Source organism: Sus scrofa, chromosome 5 (assembly GCF_000003025.6).
Source record: "Sus scrofa isolate TJ Tabasco breed Duroc chromosome 5, Sscrofa11.1, whole genome shotgun sequence".
NCBI lineage: Eukaryota > Metazoa > Chordata > Mammalia > Artiodactyla > Suidae > Sus > Sus scrofa.
The window spans coordinates 1,283,397-1,307,979 of NC_010447.5; the positions used below are offsets into that span (position 1 = coordinate 1,283,397).

Genomic DNA, 24,583 nt, shown 5'->3' on the forward strand with positions numbered 1-24,583 from the left:
ATACCCAAGTGCCCTAGATGGGCTGGGCTGTCGCACCTGCACACCGTCCCCCACCTGGACTCCAGCGCCCGCGCCACCTGCCAGGGGAGCTTCGAGGGGGGGTGGATGCAGACACTCTGATCGGCGCTCCTGGCCCCATGGGAGACGGCCTCAAACAGTGACCTGGGCTTTGAGGGGGTCACCTGCCCCTCAGCCCCCAGAAGCCCGTCCTGGCTTCTGAGAGCCTGGGATCCATCACCTGCTCAGCTGGGTGTCAGGCGCTGGGTGTGCTGTTGGGTGGTGCTGCCAGGTGGCCCTTGGCTCTGGGAACATTCTTGTCCTGGAGCCTGAGCCCAGAGCGGATGAGGCCCCGGACCACCTGGCCCACCTCCCTTTTCGCAACCAGACCAGGGCACCTGTTGCTGTGGGGCACTGGCCACGAGGGTGGGCGGTCCCTCTCACATCCCTCCACCTGCTACCCCCCCCCCCCGCTGCCCCGACCCTCTTCTGATTCTGCCCGGGGCTCCTTCCAGGCTGCCTCCGAGCTCAGGCCTGGCCCAGAGCAGGTCTGCACGTCCTGGGGGCTCCCAGACAGAGTCGGGGCAAAGCCAGGGAGACAGGGCTCAGACTTGGGGGCGCTTGGCCATGGGGACAAAGTGGGGGCATCACTGGGAAGGATCAGCCCAGAGACGGTGTCCTGGCGCCTCGGAGGCATTAGGCACCTCCCGTCACTCATGCTCGTGCACAGGTCGCATCTCGCGTCCCAGGCTCGACGGTCTGTGTTATAATTACACACCTGTGGGCCGGGTGGTGCTACAATCGTGTAGCAAGTCGGGGGGGCTCCGTGCAGGCTTCTGCTCCCCACTGTCCACACACAGCTCACTGGCCCCCTTGCCCCCCAGTCTCACTCCCCATGGTTCTCACTCCTTGGGGACAAGCACGGTTCTGCGTATTTTTAATTTAAATATATACTTCCGGATGGCTTCCCAAACGAGCAGTTCTGAGTCACCTCTCTCTCCTGCAATAGCACGTGACTCTTCTTTCTGCCACTTTGCTCCAGGTGTCACCTCTTCATTTGGCTCATCTGAGAGGTGAAAACTGATATCTCCTTATTAAAATAATTTGCATTTTCTGGCTACTTGTGACTTTGAGTAAGGTTTCAAACTGCTTTTGGCCATTTGGGAACTTTCTAGTGAGTGCCTATCCCTGTACTTGGCCTAACTGTCTGTCTGCCTGCTTTAACAAATCAGCTGGGAAAGCTCTCGGTGTCACAGCTGCGGACCCGCCACCCCCCGCGCTCTGTGCTCTAAAGTGATCCCCGTGATTTCTCTTTTGGGATCGCAGCCTCTCGTGTCACACGTTTGGTGAAATGCGGTCACATACGTTTCTCTATGATCTTTTTTCTTTAATAGCTTCTTAGTTGCCAATACGTATCAAAAACATTTGCCCAAACCATAGGCGACACATATATTCACTTCCAAGATTTTATCCTTTTCTATTTTAATACTTGCTGTAGCTGCGACTTATGCGCAACGTGAGATGAATGAGGAGCCCGGTGTGTTGGCTTCCACGCAGACGGGCACAGGGTCAGCGCCCAGGGTCCATTTCCAAAGCCTCCTCCGGGGGTAGAAACGCAGCCCTTTCCGTGCCCAGCCCGGGCTCCGTCCCCAGGCCGCCGCCTCCCCCCGTCGTCCCCGGCTTTCGTTCTAAAGCTTTAACGTCGCTCAGGCAAGAGCCCCCTCGATCTTCTTCTGTACAGTTTTCTTGGTTACTCTTAGACGTGTGTTTTACTACGTGAACTTAAGATTATTTTATCCAAATTACACACTCACACACACACACTGGAATCCCATTTGGGGTGACCTTAGAGTTTTATATTAATTCGCGCAGAATTTATATTTTCTCTTTTATTACGTCTTTCCAGCAATAACCCGCTATTCCTTTGCAGATGCTCAGACCTCACGTCCCTCCAAGAACACGTGACGCTTCTTCCCTGGAGTCCCCGCAGACCCCAATCCCCAGGTCCCCTGCTGCTCCCCAGCCCCCCTCTCTGTGGGCGCTGGTTCCCGGGATCCAGGAGGTGCCGTGATGCTTGGAGGGCTGGCACCCCGCTCCCTTTCCAGGCAAGACAGGCTTCTGCTGGGGGACCCTGGCTCCCGGGGACCCTGGCTCTCGGCAGAGCCCGCAAACCCGAGCCCTCCTCCCTCTCCTGCTGTGCTCAGACCTGGGGACACAGGCGTGCACACGCAGCTCTTTCCTTGCAAGACATCAAGGTTTAGACAGAGACGAGAGATGAACCATCCCACTGCCTATAACACGCGTGTGTGAAGTGACTTCTACAGGCCCCTGGGAACACAGGTGAGGAGCAGACACCGTCCCACGAAGCCCGATGAACCGGCCTGGGCATGGTCACGTGATCGCACGATGATCCCCTGCGAGCAGGACCCAGCGGAGCCGGCGGGAGGAGGGGCAGAGAATGTGGAAGCTCCTCCGTGGGGGAGCAGGAGCCCAAAGCCAGGCGTCGGTCTGGCTGGAGTCTGTCCTGAGCAGCATCTGTATCCATGGGAGCAGAGGGAACAGCAGAAGCGCAGAGAGCAGCTCAGGCCCCAGGCCGCGCATCCGGGAGATCAGCCGGCAGGGGCGCCATCTGGTCCTTTTAACTCGGGTTTGGGGGCTCCACACACTAGCGCACCCACTGGCTTTTAATGTCGGGACCACAGAGCTGCCCACTGAGTGGGGGCTGGACATACCCTTACATTGAATTTCCGCCCCCTCTTTAGGAGTCGTGCAGGCTGAGGGCCAGGAGAGGTGAAGATAGCCAGGTGGCTCCCTGCCTGCAGGTGGCACAGGTTCAGAGGGCAGAGGGACCTGGGTCTACCAGCTCTGAGCATCCGCCTCCCCGCCCCATGAGCGGCCCTCAGCCCAATTGATTGCAAAGCCCTCCGGAAAAGAAGTCCCAGCGTCGCCGAGGTTTCCATTTCACTTACGGAGCAGGAACAATTAAAGACAACCTGAGGTAACCCCAGATATTATCCATCAGAAGCCTCACATCCAGTCCCGCCAGCACATTCATCAAAATGTCAGTTATTCCAAATACGATTTTATCTTATTAATGCTAATTTCTTCCACGGAAAGACTAGTGATTTTACCGTTCCGTGGTTATCAGGGGCCTGGAAGAAGCGCTTTGCATCTTAATTCAGGAGGTTGCCTTATTTCCCGGCAGCTTATTTACAGCCAGCTGCCAGTTTCCTCACTTCCTGGCATTGGGATCCCTCGCCCACGCTGGGCTGGTCCCCGAGGTGGCAGCCGCAGGCGGTCAGCTGCAGTTTCTCTGCCCCTCCCCTCCCTGTGTGTGATGTAGGATCCTGAGAATGGCTGGTCTGCGCAGGGCCTTGGAGCAGAGCTGCTCAACCGGCACCACAAGACGCAGCAGACTTCTGCTGAAATCACTCCGGGGCTCCCGTGGGACAACTGCTGGATGAAGGAACAAGACGGGCCCGCTGGACAGTCCTTCTCTGAAGACTCCTGGGCCCGGGAAATGCCGTGCCCCCTCCTCCACCAGCCTTGCCCCTTCTGGGCATCAGGCCCCGGGAGGGAGGAGGCAGCGGGTGGACCCCGGGGATGGGGGCGCGAGGGAGCGGCCAGAGGCTGCGTGGCGGCACGGAGTCTGAAGCATCAGAGCCTGCTTGACTCCCCGCCCCCCAAAAGGAGCTCTCCCCGTGGCTGCTCAGGATCCCAGCTGCTACTTTCAAGTAACACGTTTGGAGAGGATTTCAGGAGTCAGAAATCAAGAGCCTCTTTGGCAGAAATGCATCATGAATGGACAGTCAGCACATCTGGAGAAAATATGGTTGGTAAGGAGACAGATAATGGCCCGTCAGCGAACGATGACATAGATGCTGGAACCAGCAGGTGCCACCGACCAGCGTGGGGGGTTACTTATTTTGGTGCCACCAGATACTTTCTAAACCACCACTGGCGTTAAAATATTCTGCCAGTGAAATTTAAATGGAGCTGCGCTAATCCGCCTCTTCCTCACTTGACGGGCTTGGGATCCACTATTCGCTTTCTTGGTGGCTTTTTCTACCCTGTAACCAGCTCTCCCAGGGAGAGTGAGTGCCAGGTATTAGCTCAGGTGCCAGCCAGACCCGGAGGAGCCCTGTTCTAGGACGGGGCTGGGATAGACTCGGGGGGGGGTGGAGTAACCAAGCACATGAGGGGGTGTGTCCAGAACGCTGAGGTCAAGGCCACCTGCACAGGCACTTGAGAGGACCACCTGGAAGCAGGTGCTTCAAGGCCATGTCATTTAGATCCATCTGTGGTTAGCAGGCTCCAAGCAGGGGCGCATCAAAGATCTGTAGGGCTGCTGGGGGTGTGTGGCCAGGGTGAAGCCCAAGGTCACGTGCCGTCAGGTGGTCTGGACAGGAGGGCCTGTTCTCGATTGGGAAGAGCGCAGGAAACGCCTGCAAGAGAGCCTGAGGGAGGAGGGAGACGGGGCTGAGAGGGTGGCTGCATAGATCATTGCCCAGAGCACGGAGCTGGGGAAACGGCTCCCTTCGGCAGCTCTGACCCCTTCCCGGAGGGAGGGCGTGTTGATGGATCAGCTGCTATTTATTATTGTTGTAAATCAACGAATCATTACTAGAAATCAATCTATTTTCTTTATGCGTCTTCCTGCAAACTATTCCAAGCAAACATAAATAAAACCATAGAGAATAAATAGTGTACACACAAGTTTCTCTAATCATTGTCTTTAAGAAAATTCATAAATTGTCCGCATTTGTTTCTGATTATGATTTTTGAAAAAAAAAGTGATAGCTCTAAGTGGAACTCCTTCTGCTCCTCTGCCATTCCAGTCCTGTCCCTCCCCCACCAGAGTAAGCTTGAGGCACTGATTGCATCCTTTCATCTTCCTCCACCTTCTCCTGCTCCTGGAGTAGAGATGGGATGGCTGGAACACCAGCAGCCGTCTTGGAACGTGAGGCAACCTTGAGACTAGAGGTTACTCAAAAAGGATGGTGGAACAGAAAAATATTGGGAGCCCATCGTCCTCAAATCACCACGAAGCCACACACAGCCCTGGATTTTTGGTCTCTAGGCTGATACAAGAGAAAAGTGGTTTCCCATTCTGTTTAATCTGCTTTTACATGAACCGGTTTCAGGTTTTTCTCACCGATGCAGCCACGCTTCTGAGTCAGGTGTCCATGGGGGCTCCCGTCCTGTCCCTAGGTCAGCCCCTCTTCCTAAACCAAGTGCCTTGCACTTTACACACTGTGTCTTGCTTTACGAATCACTCTGCCTCTCCTCACTCAATGCGGTTTGGGAGACTCTTCCAGACCGATAGACACGGCCCTTGTTTGTTCACTTCACTGCCAGAGAGTATTCCCCCTTCAGAGTAATGAATACTTAGGGTATTTCAAAAAAGGTTTTGTCATCAAAAGCAGCATTGCATTGGCACTCTTGCTGGCTTGTGCCTTTTGCACAAGGTCGTACCTCCCCTGGGGTGGGGGGGTGGTGGGGGGCGTCTGGAAGAGTATTTCAAGGTCACTGGCCTGTACGTTTGGTCTGCAGGAGGCGTGCGAATTTCTCGCCTCCATGGGGGGCGGTCCTCACTACTGGGCACGGCCCCTGCTCGATGCACTTTGGACAATCCGAAGGGTATTATTTCACATAGTTGCCTGACTTTTTATTTCCCTGATTGCCATTAAATTCGGAATTTTTATCTTGGTATTTATTTTAATTTTTAATTTTTTACTTCTTTTTTCTTTTTAATGGCTGCACCTGCGGCCCATGGACGTTCCCAGGCTAGGAGTCCCTTCGAAGCTGCAGATTCCGGGTGACACCACAGCCGCAGCAACGCTGGATCCAAGCTGCACCTCTGACCTACACTGCAGCTTGTGGCAACGCCGGATCCTTAGCCCACTGAGGAGGCCAGGGATCAAACCCCATCCTCACGGACGCCACAGCCAGAACGCCAAGTTCAGAACTTTTAAAATGTCCTTGGCCACTGCGTTTCCTTTCTCTGACGTGTCTGTTCACATCCTCTGCCGGGTGCTCTGTTCCGGTCAGTTCAGGTCCACATCGCGTGCTTCGTGGGGTTTCTGAGGCTCTGAACATCAGCCCTGTCCCAGCCGCACGCACAGCATGTCGCCTGCAGGTCTGCGACGTGTCCCTTCGCTCTCTGCGGCCTCTGGCTTTCCAGATGCACAGGTGGTGTCGCTGAATCGTCTGCTTCCGCCATCCTTTGGGCTCCTTGGGCTTAACACGTTTCCGACTCAAAGTCATGAAGATCTAATCCCAGATTTTCTTCTAAAAGTTTTGAAATATTGGTTTGGAGAGGTGGGTCTTTAACCGATTGGAATCTCAATTCATTTCTGAGGTAACTTAAAGCTCCGTTCTGGAGTTCCCGCTGTGGCGCATCGGGTTAAGGCCCACGCTGTTTTCTCTGTGGCAGTGCGTGTTCCATTCCCAGCCCAGCACAGTGCGTGGCACAGGTTGCAGCTGCAGCTTGGATTCAATCCCCAGCCCGGGAACGTCCACAGCTGTGGGTGCTGCCAAAATAAAATAAAATAAAATGAGATGAGTTTTTAACACGTTTCCATTGGAAGGGCCGGCCGTCCCCCGGGCGCCCCTCCCTCGCTCGGTCCCGCGCTCACGCCGCGTGGCCCGTGTCTCCCTTTGAGCTCTTTCTGCCCTTTCCGTGGTGTTTTCTATGTTGCTCCCTCCACAGAGTCTTACAGATCTTTGACGCTTTGGCACAGGGAGTTGTAACTGATGGGAAAGCCTGGAGCTTGGGCTTGAACGCCACCCGCAGTGCCAGCCTGAGAATGATGGACAAACCAACACGCACAAGCCATGTGCTCGTGTCTGTCCCTTTGGGCGCGTCCGCCTGCGAGGAAAGCCCTCGGAGAGAGGGCCCAGGCTGAGCTGCTGAGACCGGCCTCGGGCACCCAGAGTGCCACGGCCAGGTTGCCAGTGAGGGATAAACAGTAGGGAGAGCCGACAGGACCCAGGGCCCCGCCTTGGCCTGTGACGCCTCAGATGCCCTCACATGGTGGCATCTCGGGCAGGAGCACTATGGGAGATGCAGCGGGAGTGTGCCCACCAGGAGGGCAGGGTCTGGGCGCTAGCGGGCTCCCCACCGGGCTGAGGGCACAGAGTCCTGGATACCCATTCAGGCCAGGTTCTGAGGTGAGCTGGAAGAGGAGACAGATGATCCCCAAGGGCCAGAAGAAGAAGTCGCCTGGATGAGGCTGGCGGAGGGCATATTGCGTGCTGGGGCCAAGGAGGCGCATTCCAGAAAGTCGGCAGACCTGGGTAGAGCCCCTGGGCGACCAGGACAACGGGGAGGGCTGGGGGACCCACCTGGGTCATCCCCTCCCCTCCCCCCTCCCTTTCCCTCCCCCCTCCCCTCCCCCCCCTCCAAACCTGAGGCCCCTTCTCAGGCCTGGCCACGTGGAGCTCATGTCCTCGCTGACGATTTTTTTCTTCAGATAAGAAATATTCGGCTGTCAAGTCTTCATTTGCATTTTGTGGGGGAGAGGCCCAGTTGTTCAGCTAGTCTGTAATGAGATATGATTTTCCCTGCACTGCATTTGCATTTGCAAAAATCTTCTAAATGTTCTAGGCCAAAAAAGAGCATTTTGGTGTGGGAGTTGGGGAGGGTGCAGAGCAGAGGGGGTGGCGGGTTCTCCGGATCCGGGAGCCCTGGGGACTCAGGAGGTGAGGCCCAGAGGCAGGCCCTGCGGCTCCAGGGGCAGGGGCGAGGGGTGGCCAGCAGGGAGCGGGGCGGGTGGTGGGGGGAGGGCTGGCAGGGAGGCCCTCCCCGCAGCCTGGGCACTGCAGCTGCCGCTCTGCAGACACAGGGCGCAGTGCAGCGGGTTCCCTTCACGAGGCGTCGGTGCATTTTAGGTAAAAGGTTTTCCCAGGGATGACGGTCTCGGCAGAGGCCACTGAGCCGTGGACCTGGAGACCCTGGGCGCCCAGGTCAGCACAGAAGAAGCTGGGATGTGGGCCTGAGACCACACGACCTGGCTCAGGGGCTGTTATCCGCCCCACGAAACCTTCCATCAGCCCTCGACGGGCAGACCCCAAGCCAGATGTCTGCGTGGTTTCGCGAAGCTGGGAGCCCCTCCAGGGCAAACACCATGTCCCTTTTGAAGGCAGTGCCGGGGCTGGACTTCCGTCCCTTGTCCTGATGGCTCTGGACACAGCGAAGGGCGTTGGGCGGCTGCCAGACTGCACTGTCCCTTTGATTTATTTCAGCTTCAAGACAACAGACCCGTGAGCTGGAGGGGGGACCTGGCTCTCTGAGGACCCACGCCCAACTAGGAAAGGACAGCAGAAGGGACAATTCCTGTGCTGATGACGCTGGCCGTCCCCCAGGTCCCCTCGCATCACACACCCTGCCCCAGCCCCTCACCACGGGGCTGGGAGGGAGACGGCCCACCGGGTGGACGTCCCTCTGCAGCTGCGGGTGCCCCCACCACCCCCGCCGCTGGGAGGGTCCAGCTGCTACTGAGGGCTCAGATGGAGGATCTGGCACGGAAGCAGGGGGCCGTCCACCCGGGGCCCCGACCCTCACACCTGACCCGCTCCTCCGTCCACGGTCACACGGGCGTGTCCCACGGGGAAACCCAGACCGGGAACCGTGGGGAAGGGACAGAGCCGCAGGTGCCTCGCCGGTGCCACGGTGATGCTTAAGGGCCGGGCTGTCCCCCAGGGCCCCTTCCCTGTCCGGGGGGCTGTGAGCACATCCGAGTCTCAGAAGCTTGAGGACTTCCCCTTCCCTGCCCTTCATCTTCAGAACTTGAACAAAGAACGCAAGAGAAAGCCAGCTCCTGGGGCTGTGCCTGGTGGGCCTGCCCTGACACAAAGCCTGGGTGCAGCCTTGGCCCTGAGAGACCCAGGACCCCGGAGCTCCTGCCCACTGACCTAGAAAGCCTTCCTCAGGTGGCAGGGTCTGTGCTGGGTCACAGCCCCAGGGCGGCTCAGAGGAGCCACGTCCCACATGGAACAGCTGCTCCCGTCTTACCGTCCCCCCCGTGAGCTGCCTGGACCCCTTCCTGGCGCCATCAGGACAAATGCGCCCACAGGTGGGTCTCAGAGGGTGAGGCGTAAACCTCACCTCGACGGGACTCCTGGAGGCACAGGATCTTGTTGCCTCCCGGGTCCATCCTCAGGCAGGTCTCCGCACGGCAGCTCTGGTCCTGCGCACACCTCTCCGCTTTCACGGCGGACCCGAATCAGAGCCTTCCTAAGGGTGCTGATTCTGCCGAGCGTCGTAACCCTTCGTCCTCAGGTGAGTGTGGCTTTGCACGCAGCTGTAAGGCAGAGAGGGGACCTTGAACCTTTGCCCGCCTCCCCCGTGGTAACAGGCTGCAAAACCGCAGTGAAACGTCACCAATCCACTTTACCAAACTTATCAGGTTTCCCCCCTTGTCTTGTGTGTGTGTGTGTGTTTCGTCCTGTGCAATTGTGCCACTTGGATAGGTTTACGAGTTCACAGGTGAAACCCAAAGCATTCATCACAAAGGCCCCTTCTGCCACCTTTTATCCCCACTCCCTCCATCTCGGACCCCCGGCTGCCGACACCTCTTCTCCATTTCTGAACTTTTTCCATTTAAAAACGTCAAAGAATGAACCTCCACAGCACGTACCCTCCTAGGACTGAATTTTCCGCTCAGCATAATTCCCTAGAGATCCATCCACGTTGCTGGAGCTACGACTTGTTCATGCTTTTTTATTTCTGAGTGGTTTTCCAAGGTCTGGCTGGACCACGGTTCATCTAGCTGGGAGCCCACAGAAGGCATGGGTTGTTTTCTTTGGGACTATTACAAATAAAGCTCCTATCATGTTGATGTCCTTTTTGTGTGAATTTATTCTACTTCCCAGGATAAATTCTCAGGAGCATAATCGCTGGTTGTTTGGTCATGTTGCTATTTAGTTTCTGGAGACACTGGAGGGGAGGAAGCTCAGAGCGATCTGATTTGTCTGCAGCAAATCGGCGGTCGGCTTCCCCCGTTTCTTCTTTGCAGCAGACGCACAGTGAGAGCTGATCTGATTTTGGTTTCTTTGATAGCGAATGAAATCGAACGCCTTTACATGCATCTGGCCTTCTGGACATGCTCTGCAGTGAGATGTTTGTTCACGTCTTGTGCCCATTTTCTAACTGGATTGCTTGCTTCCTATGTTAAATTTTGACAGGGCATCGTATGTTTTAGATTTTAGACCTTTGTCTGACATGCAGTTTGCTAGTATTTTCTCCAAGTAGCTTGAAATTTATAGCATTTTTTTTTTTGTCCTCTTCATAGGGACCTTCCCAGAGGAAAATTTTAAATTTCTTTATCTTGGTCTTTTTAGGGCTACGCCTATGGCATATGGAAATTCCCCGGCTAGGGGTCCAATCAGAGCTACAGCTGCCAGCCTACACCACAGCCACGGCCACAGCCCTGTGGGATCCAAGCCGCATCTGCTGACGGCAATGCCGATCCTTAACCCACGGAGAGAAGCCAGGGATTGAACCCTTGTCCTCATGGATATTAGATGGGTTTGTTACCCCTGAGCCACAATGGGAACGCTGAAAATTTCAAAATTTTGGTGAGGTTTCAGTGACCAGTTTTTCCTTTTTGGATGCAGCGCTTTTGGTGTCAAGTATTAGAACTATGTGCCTCGCCATAGAGCCCGAGTATTTGTTCTTATTTTTCGATAAAAGTTCTAATTTTACATTTCGTGTATAGGTCCGTGATGTACTTCGAGTTGGTTTCCTGTAAGGTGGACCTGGAGGTGGAGGTTCATTGTTTTGCCTCTGGACGTCCACGTGCTCCAGCACGACTCGTTGATAAGGAGATCCTTGCCTAGTGAACTGCCTTTGCGTCTTTGTCAAAAATCAGGTCTCACTTCCAAGGAAACGCTTTCGGTATTTCACTCTTAAATAGAACGCCCAGTGTAGGCTTTTTGTACAGATGCTCTTTATCAAGAAGTAAATCTCCTTTTTAGTTTAAATGTTTTGGCTGCACTCACGGCATAAGGGAGTTCTGGGGCCGGGGACTGAATCAGAGCGCAGCTTCGACCTCTGTCACAGCCGTGGCAACGCCCATCCTCAGCCCACTGCACCAGGCTGGGGTCCAACCCGCGCTGCACAGAGGCAACGCCAGAGCTTAACTTGCTGCACCGCAGCAGGAGCTCCGCCAAACCTCTTCCGGTCCCGACTTTCTGGGAGATTTTCCTCACCAACGTGTGTGTTATTTTGTCAAATGTTTTCTTCTGGATCAGTTGATGTAATCACACGATTTTCTTCTTTCGCTTGTTGATACAGTGGCTGCACGGACGGATTTCCAGATGTTCCATATCTAGAATAAATCCCACTTCGTTTTGGCGTACGCTTATTGAACTCGGTTTGCTAAAACTTTGGTCAGTCTTAAGTCCACGAGAGATGTTTGTCTGTGGTTTTCTCTCTTCGTTCTGTCCTGCTGCTTTCACTATTGAGGTCAAACGGCCTCCCGAGATGTGTTGCTACAGGGTCCTCCTAGTTTGGGAAGATACTTCATAAAATCGGAGTCGAGTGGTTTGCCGAGTAAGACTGTTGTAGAATTCTACGGTGAAGTGAGGGGTGCCTGATCTCTTTCTCAGGAGCTTTTCAGTGACAAACTTAAACATTTGTAGGGATGACGGGACTGTTTAGATTATCTATTTCATCCCGGTTGAGTTTCAGTGGGTGCGGTTTTAAGGAATTAATCTTTTCACGTGTAGAATATGCATGAGAGGGAAGCCTGCAGTACTCCTTTGCTACAGACGTGAAGGCCACAGGCTCTGTGGTGGCCCCTCCACTGCACCTGTAATGTGGGCGATTTGTTCTTCACTCTTGCAATGTTTTCCGTCTTGACAGAAGCTTATCAATTTCACTGATCGCCTGTAAAGAACCAGAGTTTTGTTTAATCCATGTTCTCTGTTTTGTTCCTCTTTGAAGTTGTGTTGGTTTCTGCTCGATTTCTTTCCTTCTGCTTCTCTCAGGTTTCATTTGCTTCTTTTTCGCAGTCCTCGAGGTCATTTGATTCTCGACTCGAGACTGAGGCCGAGGATGTGAGAGCATATTCACCACCGCAGATTTCACTCTCGGCATGGACGTAACTGCATCCCGCTAACTTTGACATGTTGTGTGTTTGTTTCCTTTGGGTCTGGGTCTTTTTAAATTTCTTTCGAGCCTTCCTCTGTAACCTACGTATTATTTAGAAGTGTGCTCTTCAATTTCCATGTATTTAACTTCTATTTTGCTGTTGATTTTTCATTTGGTCCCTTTATGGCCAAAGAGCACACTCTTATGATACTAATACTTTTTTGTGGTTTCTATGCACTTAATTTTTTTAATTTTTTTTTTTTTTTTTTTTTTTTTATGGTCACACCTGGGGCCTATGGAAGTTCCTGGCCTAGGGGTTTAATCGGAGCTACACCACAGCCACAGCAACATCTAATCTGAGCAGCATCTGCAGCCTATGCCTCAGCTCATGGCAATGCCAGATCCTTAACCCACTGATCGAGGCCAGGGATTGACCCCACATCCTCATGGATACTAGTCGGGTTTGCTACTGCTGATGCATGGCAGTGGCTCTGGGGTACTTATCAAGTGGTTGCCCTGGGCATTTAGATGCACGTGTGTGACTCTGTCTGCTGGTACCAGTGGTTTCACAACTTCAAGTGACACGTGGAATCGTCACAGTATGGGGTCCTCGTATCTTGCTTTAAAATATCATGGTTTAAAAAAAAAGGAGTTCCCGCGTGGCTCAGTGGTTAGCGAATCCGACGGGGAACCATGAGGTTGTGGGTTCGATCCCTGCCTTGCTCAGTGGGTTAAGGATCCGGTGTTGCCGTGAGCTGTGGTGTAGGTTGCAGACGCTGCTCAGATCCTGCATTGCTGTGGCTCTGGTGTAGGCCGGGGGCTCCAGCTCTGATTCGACCCCAGCCTGGGAACCTCCACGTGCCGCGGGAGCGCCCAAGGGAAAAGTACATACACATGATGGTCTAGGCCAACAGGCGGAGTTATCTTTTTGCTCTACTCGCCCAACATAATTCACATGATTCCGTTGCATGTGCTCATCTTTCCGCGCTTTGGTTCCTCTTCCATCCGGAGGCGCCGGGCCTTCGCCTGGCCTTTCCTTTCTGTCTGAAGAACTCGTGCGGCCACTTTCCAAGGGTTTGGTGCCGACAAACGCTTGGTTTTTCTGCGTCTGAGAAGGTCTGCGTTCCTCCGTCATTCCTGGAGGATGGCTCTGCCGGGCACGGGATTACAGTGAGCTCCTCTTTCACCCCTAAAAATGCTGGGGTGCCTACCGCCCTCTCCACGGTTCCGAGGGGCATCGTCTCATCCAAGTCGGTGTCCCCCCGGGGGCTGCGCCCCTTCTCTCTGACCACTTCCGGAAGCTGCTCCGATTTCTGCGTTTTCAGGGCTAACCACAATGGGCTCTGGCGTGGACGTCTTTCCGTCTAACCCGTGTCTGTGTGGTTCCCTCGGACCCCCGTGGTCATGTTTTTTGCCACTTCTGGGCCACTTTCAACCGTATTTCTGCAAATGCTCCCGCGGCCCCGTCCCCTCCCTCCTTGTCTCAGGACCGTGCTGGTGGGAGCCCTGGGTCTCTGTCATCTTCCCACAGGTCCCACAGGCACGGTCCGTTTCTGTTTTCTGTCGATTTCTCTCTCTCGGGCGAATTCTGTCATTCTGTGCTCAAGTGCATTGATTCTGCTCTGCTGTCCCGACTACAGCGTGGAGCCCGTCCAGCAGGTGGGTGTGTTTGTCCCCGCACTTTCCGTCCTGTAATGTGCCTGTGGTTCTTGTCCATAGATCTGTTTTGCTGCTGAGATTTGTCTCGGCTTCGTGCTTGATTGCTGAAGTGTTCTTTACAACGCCTACTCCAAACTCCTTGTCAGGTGCTTCCAGCCTGGGAACGGCGTCCATCCTGGCGAGGTGGCCTCGCTGAGACCCTGTGCCAGGGCCGGGAGGAGGGGTGCCTGGAGGGCCTGGGGCACAGCATTCGAGCCGGTGCCCGCGTACCCTCTCCCTGCTCTCATCCGAGCGCCATCTGTGACCTGGAGAAATGAGACTCTCCCGGCCCTGAAGTTGCCCCCTGATTTCCAGGCATATGTCATCGCAGGCAGGGTTACATCTATGGCCTGGTGACAGTGACAGGGGTGGGGTGGGGAGGGGGTGGGAAGAGCTTCCATGCCGGGGAGACAGCAGAGGACCTAAGAACCCAGGACTCTCGGGTTTTCCTTCCTGCTGCCAGAGGAGGGCACAGGCTCACCAAGCCCAGCCGAGAGGGGCCAGCATCCAGGCCCCCCGGGGACTCACGGAGGAGCAGGTGAGCGGACACAGCCTCCCAAGCGTGGGCAGCGGAAAGTCACCCAGGCGGAAAGCCTCCCTGCAGCCAAGAACCTTCCCCCCTGCGCACTCCTGTGGCGGAGAAGACGGACGTGGGCGGGGCCCGGGCTCCTCCGCAGCGGTGGGGACGGCAGCCTCCAAACAGTGACCGGTGCCAGGTGATTAGAAGCAAATGCCGGAGCCGAACAAGAAGGCCGTCCATCATCTCAAACACTCCCCGGAGGGGTGTGCGCATCGCTCCGCGTCTGTCTTTATTCTCCTGCACTGTAGCAGCCAATCAAAGAGTCAGCTAATCTTCCTGACTACAAAACCATCTACTAAAACACTTTCATACAATGCAAATTTCCAAGATTTATCATCTCCTGTGCCCATAACTTAGAATGCATTAGGCTGGTGTTATCAATTCTAATAATAGGCTTCCTAGCTAAAATTTGGATCAACGTCTCTGGGTTTTCAAAAATTTCATTACGAGACTCACTGAAAACACAATATCCCATGAAGAAAGCGTATTTCTCTTGGTGAGAGCAGGGGTGACGGTGCTGATGGCTGACTGGCCTTTTTGTCTCCCTCTTAGAGTTTTCACATCCTTTCAGCCTCTGTGACTTGGGTGACCTCACTTCACTCCTGCAGCCGTGGGTTCCTTTTTCCTTCCTTTCTTCTTTTTTTTTTTTTTTTGTCTTTTTAGGGCTGCACCCGAGGCATATGGAAGTTCCCAGGCTAGGGGTCGAATCGCAGCTACAGCTGCCGGCCTACGCCACAGCCACAGCAACACTGTGGGTCTGAGCCTCGTCTGTAACCTACACCATAGCCCACGGCAACGCCGGATCCTTAACCCACTGAGCGAGGCCAGGATCGAACCTGAGTCCTCATGGATATTCCTGGGGTTGGTTACTCCCTGAGCCACAACAGCAACTCCTTGCATTTATGGGTTTCAATGTCTTTTCTGTGCTTTCACTCATTAAATTAACCCACTGACAGCCTGGAGTTGTTTTCTTATGACCCTCAGGGAAACAAGGGGTCCTTTTCTAGAGAAAGTGTTCGCCAGGGCAGGTGGGGTGGGCGGGGGGGCGGAGACCTGCCCATTAGACGGCCCTTAAGGACCCTGACCGAGGCATCGCTGCCTCTCCTGGGGGCGGTGAGTCTGCGCAGACAGGCGCCCCTCGTGGAAACCCTGTATTCTGGGCTTTCCCTGCAAAGACCAGACACCAGCCAAGAACCCTAATCTTTTTCAAATCTTGGGTGAACCGGCCGGGATCAGGCCCTGGCTCGGCAGCTGCAGAGGAAGGCCAGTTCTGACGCGCTGGCCCCGGATTCCTCACCAGAAATGAACGTCGCACACCCAGGTCGCGCCGCCCGCAGCAGCGGTGGGAGGGGCCTCCTTCTCTCTGGACAGCAAGGGTCACCAGCATCTCAGGAGGGTGAAAGCGTCGGGGAAGAGGGGCTGCCATCGGTGGCCGGCAGCTCACGTCAGGAACAGTGATGTTTTCAGCTCCAAATGGTGAAAACGCACGCGGGACGAGTGCAGGCCCCTGGCGCCCGGCGCGCTGTGACCTGCGACAGTTGCAGCAGGGCGGACGTCCCGCTCCCCGGCCCCTGGGCAGCATTTCTGTGCGAGAGACAAAGCCGTGAAGAGATGCACAGTGAAGAGACCACCTCTCACTCGACAGCAGGGTCACGAAAGGGGACAGGTGGGTGAGGTCTGCTGTGGGGTGACGGGCGGGGCCGGGCCCGGCAGGGGTGGGCCGGAATGGAGAGAGCCCACCGCCTGGCCTGAAGCCTGTTCCCGGCCTCTGAGCAGCGGGCCCACTTTTTGCCCTTCGTGTCTCTTTCTTAAAGGCGGAGGATACGGGCAGGGGCCCGGGCGTCACCCGACAGCACAGGGCGTGCCCATGCCCCCAGGAGAGGCTCCCTGAGCACCTCGCCTGTGTCGGCTCGGCGGGGGCTGGAGGGTCTCTGAGGCCCCGCGGGACCCCTGAGGGCTGGAGATGTGTTGACACGCAGTGCGGGTCTGAAGGGCATCTGGGTCCAGGGTGACGGAGCGGACAGGTCCGCCAGGGAGGAGGGGGCCAGGAACCACTTCAGCCGAGGGCTGGTCTCCAGGGCGTGGCCCTCGCTTCCTGGCATCGTCTGCTGATCTGGGTGGGGAGCCCCCAGGCTCAAGAGGAGACCAAGCAAAACTGGATGGAGACGCGTCCTCCGACGGGGCTCAGCAGGTGAGGTGGCTCCACCCACGGACGCCTTCGGGGCCTGCCGGACACAGCCAGACAATGAAACTCCCCAGATGAGACAACGCAATTTTGAGAGACGCACTAAAAATAAGACAGAGCTGAGATCAGAACCACTGGCCTCCAGCACGAGCGGCTTCTACCCAAAGGCCCTCTCGGGACCTGAGCGGCCAGGGCAGGATCCCCCCCACGCTCCCCCATGGTGGCCCCCCCGCAGGTGTCTCCAGGATCTGGATCTGCAGGGCCAGGTGTCAGGGATGTGCAGACAGGTGCGGAGGGCTGGTGTGTGGTGTGCGTGCACGTGTGTGCGTGTGCACGGCAGGGAGGGCCCCCTCCCACGTCCGGGCCTGAAAACTGTTGCCCCTGCTCCTCTGAAGAGCGTGTCACAGAGGCCTCGCATGCCTCCCCCGGTCTCGGGGCTCAGGGGGCTTTGCTCCCTTTATCAGGGGCCCAGAAAAGCGGGCCGTGCGCCTCCGGTCATGGGGAGGGGGGAGGGATACAGGAGGGCCTCGGGGTCGAGACGGCGTCGTGGGGAAGGGAGGCCCGCGGGTTCTGTGTGTCTCCTTCTGCAGTGCCCGGGAGTGGGTCAGCATCTCTGCCGTGTCACCCGGGGTGAGGAGCCATAGGGAGTCCCCAGCCACGGGACCACGGACCGCCAGCACTGTCATCCGTATGTCTACCTCTGATGCTCCCAAATGCCCGGCCAGTGGGCACTGTCACTCGCACAGATGGGCACTCTGTCTGATGGTCCCACCCTCCTCCGTGGGTCCCTGGGCTGGCGATGGAGCCTCTGCTTAGAAACTTCCAGCGAGATGTCTGCAGGCACTTTCTGGGCTCAGGACAGAGGGGAAGCCTGCTGGCCCTGGTCCACTCTTAGACATGCCATCGCACGCCCAGCGTTCTTTACTCAACACTTGAGCCCAGAGAAAAACTCTGTAGACGTGTGGCTTCCTTCAGAGACGGCGGGAATGAGCGCGGCTGCTTTCCCAAGCGGGGAGGCTGCATGTCTGTGAGGAGTGTTGATAGGGCTTCTCCTCCTGAGCGCTTTCTCCTCGCGTAATTGATTCTCATGGTCCCAGGAGACCCACCTGGTGCCTGGGCCTCCTGATGCTGCGAGATTAAATGGGGACATCATTCCTGCTTCTTCCCACAGCCTCGCGAAAGTCAGAAAGCTTAACCCAAGAAAATAAGGAGACAACATCGGGCAGAGGTGGCCGTGATGCAGTACCGCCGGAGGAGGTGGCCTTAGACATGCCACCCCCCGTGGCCGGCCCGACGTCAGCGAGGGGAGAAGGACACCAGGAGAGGCGTCCGCGGCCAGCTGCCTGCGGACCCGGAGGTCAAGGTCACTGGTGTCAAGGAAACAGGGAGCCTGGGCTTCCCCGAGGCTGCGTGCCGCCGATTCCCACACACGTCTTATTTTCCATCTTCCCAAGAAGCAAAGAACAGATCCAGTGAGTCCAAGTATTATCTTTCTCCCCGAGGCCCGGGCCCTGGGCCAGCCTGGGGAGGCGAGATGGGCCTCAGCACAAGATGGGGGGGGGCAGGTCTGACCAAGCTGGTGGGGGGCAGAGTCGGCTTCGGGAGGGGCAGGGGCTGGCCCTGCAGGCCTCGAGGGAGGGAAGGACACGCCTCCGCACGTTCCGGAGTCTCCCCTCTGCACCGCGTCTGCGCAGATGGGAAGAGATGGGGCCCATGTGGACCCCGGGGGCTCCTGGTTAAGACGGCATATGTGGAGTTCCCAAAGTGGCTCAGCGGAAACGAATCTGACCAGCATCCATGAGGACGCAGGTTCGATCCCTGACCTCACTCAGTGGGTTAAGGATCCGGCATTGTCATGAGCTGTGGTGTAGGCTGCAGATGTGGCTCAGATCTAGTATTGCTGTGGCTGTGGTGTAGGCCAGAGGCTAAAGCTCTGATTTGACCCCTAGCCTGGGAATGTCCATAAGCCTTGGGTGTGGCCCTAAAAGACAAAAAAAAAAAAAAAAAAAAAAAAAAAAAAAAAAAAAAAAAGGATGGCACATCTGCACAGCTCCATGAAATTGCCAGAAATTACCCCCCTTTCGAAGCAGCAGAGCGGTCTTACCAAGTCCAATTAGGGAGCGAGGTGGCAGAGAGAGAGTTGGGATCCTTCTCTTAAAAGACCCATCCTTTCTGTCCTGGACAACGGCTGCCTATTTTTCATTGACTGCAAAGATTAGGCTGAGCCTCTCGGGAAGGGGCCTGGATGTAAGGGCCACCCCTCTGGTTAAATAACCAGTTAGATGCAAACGTGGGCGAGGCGCGGGGCAGAATCCGGGAGCTCGGGCTTTGTTGGGGCTGTGGCGCCCTTTAACTGACACCCTCGGAAAGCCTGGGTGCCCCTCTCCTGGGGCCCTCGCAGCCCAGAGCCCCCTCCTTCCAACGCTTCCTGTTTGCCGAGGATCGGATCGGGCCTAATCGGAAACATCTAATTCGATTTGCAGCTTCCCGTCTGAGGCAGTCAGTTTTATCCAAAAGGATTTCTTATCACGGTCAGCCAAGCGCACGGCTCACAGCTCGCGGACGAGCTGGGAGGTTCTGAGACAAGACGCAGACAAAGCAGGGACGGCAGGCATCCAGACATGGGTCAGCTTCCTCGACCGGCGGCTTCTTCCCAGGATGAGTCTTGCTCGGGCTCAGGAGCCAGGCTGCTCCACCTGCGGCTGCCCTCTGGAGGCGGAGCTGCTGACACTCGCTGGGCCTCGGGTTGCTCATCTGTGAAATGGGAGACTTACACACCTTCCTTCTGGGGTTCCTGTGTCCAGGACTTGAGGCTGTGAATAGGCACGGGTGTGACCACACGTGAGGTCAGTCCACGCTGCCACGGCTGTGTCCTCACAGGCTCAGCCCCCGGTGAGATTATGGGCTAGGAATACGCCTCTGCCGGCCAGGATGGAGAACCAGGGGCCAGGCTCTCACTTGTCCACCAGGGAGAGTTTACAAAAGTCCCCCCGCGTTTGGGGGACGGGATGTCTGCATTCCCGGGAAAGCCACCTTCCCCGTGTGACGCCTTGGGAGGCGGGGCCTTGGGGAGGTGATTGGGTCAGGACAGTGGGGCCCCTGTAAACCGGGTTAGAGTCCTTAGAAAGACCCCGCAGAGCTCTCCTTCTGCCACTGGAAGGTACCAGACGTCAGGTCTGCCCCTGGGAGAGGGTCCTCGCCAGGGCCCCTCGTCTGGGACCCGCCGCCCCCAGAGCTGTCGGACGAGCTTTCTGCTGTTTCGGGCCTGGTCGGTGGGGTTTTGCTGCAGCAGCCACGCTAAGACGGCCCGGAGCAGACGCCACCTTCACGGCGCCCACTGCGCGGAGGAACACATCCACCTGGCGGCGGCGCCAGGGCCCGCGCACGGCCTTCGCTGCCAGGCCGCTGAGGGTCCTGCACGGGGGCACCGCACCCCCTCCCCACACCCGCTCCGCTGGCGCTGGGCGTCCCGAGGAGAATTGCCCAGGTGGGGGAGGGGCAAAGCCCGGGCAGAAGGGACGGCAGGCCACAGGCTCTGCCCTCCAGGCTGGCTCTGCAGCCGTCCAGGGGCCGCGGAGCAGCAGCTGGCCGGGAGCACCGCGTGGCTGTCCCGGGCGGCCGGCGCTGGGGACCCTGCTCGGCACCTGCGGGCTCGGGGCTCTGGGATCCCGGTCCTCGTAGGCGGGTCTGAGGTCTAACACGCTTACCTCTGTCTGTGGGGCCGGGTCTTATCCAACCTGCCTTGAGGTTGTCCCTGCAGTGTCCCGTTCCGGCTGCATCACCGGAGATGCTTCTGATCCACAAGGCAGGCGGGGCGGAAGAAGTTGCCGTCAGCCAATCAGAGAAGCGCTTGTCTCTGGGCTCTGGGGGAGGACCCTTCCTGCCGGGTCCCACGTGGGGGGGCTCCAGGCTTCCTTGGCTTGTGGCCACCTCACCCCCAACTCTACCTCCATCCTCACAGGGGCCTCCGGGGGCCTGTCTTCCCATCCGTCCCTTCTCAGGACACTCCGTCCCGGGATTGGCGACTCCCCTGGACGGCATCTCAGGATCCCCACCAACCCCAGCCTCAAAGACCCGAATTCCATCACAGCTTCCAAGTGGGCACGCGTTTTCGGAGAACACCACTGCCCCGCCACAGCGCTTCTGTTTTCCAGCACATAGCCAGGCGGCAGGTGCTGGCGTGGGAGGCTGGCACGGAGCGCTGACCAGGAAGTTAGCCCCGGGGCCAGAAGACCAGGCTCTGGAAACTGCGTCGCTGGGAAAGGTCAGACTTTACACCAACACCCTGAATGTGCGTTTCAAGTGCATGTGCTTAATCCCCTGCGGCAAAACCCTCAGATGAGCAGAAAATATTTTTCCTGGTGAGTCATTTCCCGAAACAGTCCCCGCGTGCAGCTCTCAAGCCTTGGCAACAGCCACAGTGACAATTGGCTGTGATTTAACTTTCAGATTTGAATTCACAGGCTGATGGCCAGAGCGACAAATGGCCAGAGGTTCTCTTTATGGAGAACAAACCTCTGATGATGGTTCCAGCCTGGGGGGTGGTGCGGGGGAGTGGATTGGCTCTCAGGTGCAAGGCATGGGCTCAAGTCCCGTCCCCTCCCCCAACGCTGTCCCCGCTGTGTGTCCTCACCAGCTTTCGAGGGGCCTGGGTTGGCCATTGCCCCCTCCTCAGCAAAGACCTGCCGCCCCAGAATGTGTCTGGTCCTGGCTGAGCCCCCTTCACAGACCGCTCCTCTCCCCGACCCTGGATCTCTGCTGGAGCTGTGCTGGTCCTGCAGCATCTCTCAGGAACTCCCCAAACTCCTGCAAAGCCCCCCTCAAGAGTCTGTCTGGGATGAGCTAGCCCAGCGCCAAGGGCGGGGGGAACGGAGCACAGCAGAGGAGAGGCTGCTCTTACAAGCAGTGGGTGGCACTCCCTGGGCACCTGGAGGCTGGCACAGATTCCAAGAAGTGGCCAAGGTTTCAGCTACAGAGACTGGAGCACCAGACCCTTGGATCTTCCTGCTACAGAGGGAGCCGGGGTGTCCTGAGTGGAGACCTGGCTGTTCTCGAGACCCCAGGAGGAAGCCATTTCAGCTCCAGGTGCACAGGTGGGTCCCGGGCCAGATGAGGGAAACTGAGTCAGATTTCCACCCTCCCGTCCTGCGGGCAGGGCCTCTGCAGCCCCGTCCACGTGTTACTAGACAGGTGCATTTCTTTGGATCCGGGTCTTGTACCTTTTCCTAGTTGCACTCTGTAGGACATCTGCATTTCTGATGTTGGTCTCCCTTGCAATTTGTCCATCCTGGGTATTCAGAATAAAACATACAAGGAGTTCCCACTGTGGCTCAGTGGGTTAAGAATCCAACTGCCGTGGCTCTGGTCACAGCTGCAGCTCAAATTCCATCTCGGGCTGGGGAGCTTCCACAGGCCTCGAGCGCAGCCATAAAAAGAAAAAAAGAATAAAACATGCAAAATAAGTTAGGGCATTGACATCTAGGGGCTTCTTTTCAGGGCTGGGGAGACCTCTCATAGGCAAGAAGCCAGAAGCCCACAAGAGCAAGCCCCCCCCCCCAAAGAGGCTGTGGCTTAATCGTGCCTCCCCCTGCCCCCCTAAGAAGCCTCCGTCTTAACCCCTTGCACCTTGAACTTGACTCACTTGGAAGCAAGGTCTTTGCAGGTCAGGTTTAGATCAGGTCATTGGGGTGGACCCTCATCGTAATCCAGCAGGTCTAATCCTGAATAAAGGCGAAAGTCGCCAAACAGACAGACAGCTGCAGAGGAAAGAGGAGCAAAGACACAGGGAGAGGCTGACCCAGGGCACGCCAAGGGGCCCCTGCGGCCCCAGGGCCGGGAGAGGCTGGAGCTGACCCTTCCTGCCCTCCGAGCCTCTAGAGGAGCAGCCCTGCCCCCACCTGGACCTCAGATCCTGGCTTCCCTGCTGCTGTTTAAGGCCCATCTGTGCTTTGTCCAGAAGCCCCAGGACGCTGACAAAGCCTGCGTCCCGCCACGGCCTTCACTGATGCGGCGACATGGGTGACCGTGCCGGGGAGTGGGGAAGGCAGGGCTGGTGAGGAGGGCGTGGCCTGGGCTCGATAAAGGCCCCTGGCCCCGCTCCACTCGTTCCCCATCCCGTCCTGGGCCTCAGGAGCCCCAGGGGTCCCCTGGGTTTCCCTTTTCCTCCAGACCCTGGAGGCCCCAGGGGGTCCCTGTGCTGGTAAAAGAGCTGTGTTCGCGAAACTTTAACTGAAAGCAAAGCAGCAACCAAGGTCTGGGTCCCGGGGCAGAGACCCAGGGACAGGCCCGGGGCTCTGACGCCGTGTTTCCTGCTCCCTGCGAGACCAGCGAAGGGCGGAGCCCAACCCCTCACGATCCCTCCGCCGTCCACACTTGCCAGGACTCCCGCTCGGCAGAGGACAGATCCTGGGAGCCCCTGCGCTGGGGAAGCTAGTGCACGGCCCCGGCCCCGGGGAGCTGAGGCTGGGTCCCCTTCCCTGAGGTCCAAGGCCTCCAGTGAGGCCCAAGCTGGCCTGTCCTGGAGGCTTGGGGACCACAGCATCCCTGGGTCCTACACACCAGTGACAGTGCGTCTGCAGTGACAGGGCTGCCCTCCTTGGGACTCTGTCCTGAAGTCCCAGGCACCATCTTGGGCTGTGGCGGGGTCGCATGTACCAACGTTGAACCCATGGCTCTTCTCCGCTGGGTGCGTCTCGTGCAGGTTATGGAGGCGCAGTGATGACAGCTGCACCCACTGGGGTTGGAAGGGGCGGGGGAAGGCGATTAAGGCTCGCTCCGTGTCCCTGTCAAAGTTGTCTTAATTTCACCGAGGCGTGTTCACTCCCCTTTTGGGAAACAGGCTCTTAGGATGTGAGAGTGGTTCCTCATTAGCGGAATGCCAAGCGCGAAGCTGTGTCAAAACCCCGACGGACGGGCTGTCATCGGCTCTTGCCCCCACAGCTGGAGACGCTAGATTCCCGCACGTGGGGAAGGTGCCCTCCCTCCAAGGCAACAAGGCTGTCAGCTGTCACTCGGCATCATTTAGCCTCCCGGTGAGGCCGTGGCAGTGGGCACCTTGAATGATGCTCCGAGCACCAACGTGCCCGCCAGAGACATGCCGCGAGGCTCCTCACCTCTGCCCATTATCATGTCCAGGCTTTGAGGAGCAGGGCTCCGTGTTGCTGGAATATTGAGAGCCTCCGCTTCCTCTGCGGCTGGAAAGCTTGCGTGTCACTCTTCCCACACCAGGGTCTTCAGCAACAAAGTGTCAGCACAACCCAGTGGTCTCTCTCGGGGCAGAGCAGACTGAGGGACACTTTCTAAAAGTCACTCGGAGGCGCCGGTGGACAAGCTCCTCTCTGTCCCCAGGACAATGGCACTTGTCTGGAATCACCTTCTCGGCCTAGGACCGTCCCCACACTTGTCCAGTGGGTCTGCCCGCCTCTGCCCGGGCCCCTTGGTGGGGAGCCTGGCAATGAGGCCGCACGAAGCGAGATGCCCACCTTCAGAGGGTTTCCTTAGAGCAGGAGCTCTGGAGGTGTCAGAAAGCTCATCCGGTTCCCAGGACACGCTCCTAGGCAGGTCTCTCGTCCCTGCCCGTCCCCAATCAAAAGCGCGTGCTGTTGGCTGTCTAGCATCCATCCCTGCCGTAGCCCCACCTGCTCCCGGGGCTGGAAGGCATAGCTGTGGTCACCCAGCAAGGGCTCATGTGCCTGAGGCACAAGAGAAGGCTAAGCTCGCCAGCAGATGTTTGCCGCAGAGTAAGGCTGTGTTTACAGGGCGCCAAGCACCAAGAAGGCACTGCAGACTTGAACTCTGGTGACTTTCAGGCAAGGTTTTTTGTTTTTGTCTTTTGTCTTTTTAGGGCGCACCCACGGCATATGGAGGTTCCCAGGATAGGAGTCCAATTGGAGCTACAGCCGCTGGCCTACACCACAGCTCACAGCAATGCCGGATCCTTAACCCACTGAGCCAGGCCAGGGATCGAACCCGCAACCTCATGGTTCCTAGTCGGAATTGCTTCCGCTGTGCCGTGATGGGAACTTCC

The 24,583-nt window shown here is 57.1% G+C and overlaps 1 protein-coding gene across 1 annotated transcript; it reads right to left on the reverse strand.

Annotated features, from left to right (window-relative positions):
* Positions 15,412 to 21,042, reverse strand: LOC106506827. Its single transcript, XM_021093105.1, has 2 exons — positions 20,265 to 21,042; positions 15,412 to 16,659 (listed from the first exon to the last, which is right to left on the reverse strand). Exons 1-2 carry the CDS (start codon positions 20,596 to 20,598, stop codon positions 16,181 to 16,183), a joined length of 813 nt encoding a protein of 270 aa, XP_020948764.1. The 5' UTR covers positions 20,599 to 21,042; the 3' UTR covers positions 15,412 to 16,180.

What these genes read in the sequence shown, in the direction of transcription:
- LOC106506827 (XM_021093105.1), bottom strand. Translation starts at nt 20,598, where the DNA reads ATGCCGTCCAGGGGAGTCGCCAATCCCGGGACGGAGTGTCCTGAGAAG. An exon ending in ACCCGGCCCCACAGACAGAG is followed by an intron (nt 16,660 to 20,264) that starts GTAAGCGTGTTA and finishes TCTTATTTTTAG; the next exon opens with TGCGTCTCTCAAAATTGCGT.